The sequence below is a fragment of the Camellia sinensis genome, chromosome 14 (assembly GCF_055761805.1).
Source record: "Camellia sinensis isolate YWXY chromosome 14, ASM5576180v1, whole genome shotgun sequence".
Classification (NCBI taxonomy): domain Eukaryota; kingdom Viridiplantae; phylum Streptophyta; class Magnoliopsida; order Ericales; family Theaceae; genus Camellia; species Camellia sinensis.
In genome coordinates, this window is record NC_138974.1 from 77501522 (window position 1) to 77504813 (window position 3292).

At 37.0% G+C, this 3292-nt stretch overlaps 1 protein-coding gene across 1 annotated transcript; it reads left to right on the top strand.

The window, feature by feature from the left end:
* The first annotated feature begins 305 nt into the window (after positions 1-305).
* Positions 306-2837, top strand: LOC114273059 (protein LYK5-like). Its single transcript, XM_028214823.2, has one exon. It carries the CDS (start codon positions 711-713, stop codon positions 2538-2540), a length of 1830 nt encoding a protein of 609 aa, XP_028070624.2. The 5' UTR covers positions 306-710; the 3' UTR covers positions 2541-2837.
* The last annotated feature ends 455 nt before the right edge of the window (positions 2838-3292 follow it).

Sequence of the window (3292 nt, forward strand, 5' to 3'; positions counted from 1 at the left end):
TATTTTAACTCAAAAAAGCTGATTCTGAGAAGCTGCTCACCCTTGCTTCTGATTATCAGCTTCTGCTATGGACATGTTAATTTATGGCTATACTCTTAATTTTTTTTTTTTTTTTTAAAAAAAAAAATAGAAAAAGACTCAAATGGACTATAGATTATTATTATTATTTTTTATGAGAAATGTAGTCAAACAAAAAATAAAAATTAATTGAAAAAGTTATTTCACAGCTTATTTAACAAACATTACTCAGCAACTTAAATTTATAATCCAACAGCTACACCAAACAGATTAACAACTTCTGATTAAAGTCATAATCTATAATCTGTTAAGTCATAACTTATAAGCTGTTTTAACAGCTACACCAAACGGGGCTTATTTAGTTTATTCCACATGATGGGGCACCATGACTCAATGAAATTGATACATTTGTCTTTGTTTAAAGGTTCTGATTTGCAAAATTACAAGCAGGAAAAGCAGCTAAGAGAGTGTTGGAAGCTTGTATGTTTGCCGGCCCATTAATGGTTCATTCAAATTTATTCATACCCCTTTCAAGAAATATATACATATATATATATAGTTGTTGGTCCTCCTTTGGCCTCACCTCACTCCCAAAGAATCTGATTGCAAAACCAACTCTTGATTAACATGATCATCATTGTTTCAACCACCTTGTTCTCTTCATGTTCAAACACTTTCTGATCTGCTAAACCATGATTTCCTTATGGTTTCTCATGTGGGTATGCTTCAATTCAATCCATGCTCAACAATTCTATGACTTTACACCATGTTCTTCGCCAACCAACAACAACGGTACACGATACACCTGCAATTCCTTCCAGAAATCATGCCACACATTCTTGGTCTATAGAGCCAACCAACAATCCCAGACCATTTCAAATATCGCCCGCCTGTTCATCGCTAGCCCCGACGAGTTAATTTTCTTAAACAACCTCACATCTGCCTCTGAGATTCTCAAACCAGGCAGAGAAGTTCTAATTCCCATTAACTGTTCTTGCACGGGCAAATTTTACCAAGCAAATATCACCTACTTAGTCTCCGAAACCACAACATCATTCGCAGATATCGCTTGTGGTGTGTTTGAAGGTTTGATCAAATCAATCACACTTGCTGAGCAAAACCCATCTCATGACAACGACCCCAAGGTTGGTTCTGTTCTTCATGTGCCTTTGAAATGTGCTTGTCCTGATAATTTCACTGTTAAGTACCTTGTCACATACCCTTTCATAGAAGGAGATGAGACAAATGAAGTAGGACTGAAATTTGAAATTCCAACTGTGGATATATGGGAGGCTAACCATTTAGATCCTGGTCCAACTGTGTATCCAAACACAACTGTTTTAGTCCCAGTAAAAGGGAAACTGGTCATTAACCTCGATATTCCTGTTTCTGATCCTCCAACTCCGGGTTTTTTACCCACAACTGCTGTTAAACAACCTGAGAAAACCACACAACTAAAAAAACTGTTCATTGTCGGATCAATTTTAGGAATTTCTCTAGTACTAGTCGCATTGTCTGCGTGCGGTTTGTATGTTAAAGAGTTGAACAAATGGAAAGCTGCCCGCATTCAATCATCAACACGGAGAAGCTCTCTCACCTCGTGTTCGACTCCAAGAAGCAGAAGCTCCACAAATTCGTGTTTGTCTCCAGACCTTCTCATTGGGATTAAGTACTCTTTGTGCAATTACAGCACAGAGGAGATCAGAAGAGCAACAAAAGATTTCGGCAAAGATACTAAGATAAGTGGATTTGTGTACAAGGGTGTGGTTGACAATGTTAACGTGATGATCAAACAGTTGAGATTAAAAGACACTAAGTTGATTATTGATCTCCATTCAAAAATCAACCATGTCAATATAGTGAAATTGCTCGGTGCTTGTTATGGTGAGAGCGACTTTTTGAGTTCCTATCTTGTTTTTGAATTCCCTGCCAATGGCTGCTTGAGGGATGGCTTGACGAATCCTTCATTCTCTCTCCGGTGGCATAGACGGACTCAAATAGCATTCGACATTGCAACCGGGCTTCACTATTTGCACTATTTTATGGTTCCACCTTACACTCACATGAGCATAAATAGTAGAAATATTTTTCTAACACCAAATTGGAGGGCAAAATTGGCAGTTTTCGGAACTACCCCTATGGTTGGATCCTCAAAAGAAAACGGCGATGTGATTAGTCTTCCCAGAGGGGGGTGGGTTGCACCAGAGAGCCTTGAGAGCGGCCTGGCTTCTGAAAAGGTAGACATTTTCGCATTTGGGGTTGTTCTGCTAGAGCTCATCTCCGCGAGGGAAGACATAGATGGGAAGTTATTTAGGGAATCAATTAGATTTTTGGGAGGGGGAGCGAGCGATGGTGGTTGTTTCGAGCAACTGAGAAATTTCATGGATCCAAGTTTGAAGGAGGATTATCCTCTGGCAGAGGCATTGTGTCTAGCTGTTTTAGCTAAAGCTTGTGTGGAAGATGATCCAATGCATAGGCCACCTGTAGATGATATCATGAAAGTCCTTGCCAGGATGGTTTGATCCAATTATCAAAATGTATAGTAAGATTTTGTTTGTTAGTAATTGTGGTGAATTGTTCAGTGGTTTAAGCAGGGGATAGAGATATTGCAAATTTGCAATGATTTGTTTATGAATTGATTGTGATGCTTGTTTTTCTCCTTCTTCTAGCTATATTATTTGGTGCATTTGATCTTATTGAGGTCAAGAAGGTTAGTTTGCAGTGTTTTTGCAGTAGTGAATATTTGTAAATTCAACGATGTAGTTTTGAAATGTGATTTTTTTTTTTTTTAATAAATAATATTTTGCTTTAATTTTAAACTTGGACTGTTGAATTATATCTTTCGTTGATGTACTAGAGAGCTCAGAAAGTTCATTTTAAAGAAAAATGACAGAGCGTTCAAGTCCCTTATATTTTACTATATATATGGGAGAGCAATGCTACATTCACACAATTTTCTCTTCGAATTCCCTCCAAATATGTTTCTGATCATTTTCTTACCGGTCAAAAACACATTCAGGGGGATTCAAAAGGAAAATTGTGTTGATGAATAATTTTTTTACATATGGGGCAATAGTTGAATCTCTTTGGTTCCTTATATAATTTCTTCCAAACATTGAAATCAATCAAAAGCATTCAATTATGGTGACAAACAAAATAAAAACAAAAACAAAAACAAAAACAAAAATACTCAATGTCGCCTAGTTTTTGTCTACCATTTAATTATGTATTGATTGAATTTGTCTGATACTAGTTGTTCATTTGACCCTTAACC

Coding starts and splice junctions, on each gene's coding strand:
- LOC114273059 (XM_028214823.2), top strand. CDS start 711: ATGATTTCCTTATGGTTTCTCATGTGGGTATGCTTCAATTCAATCCAT.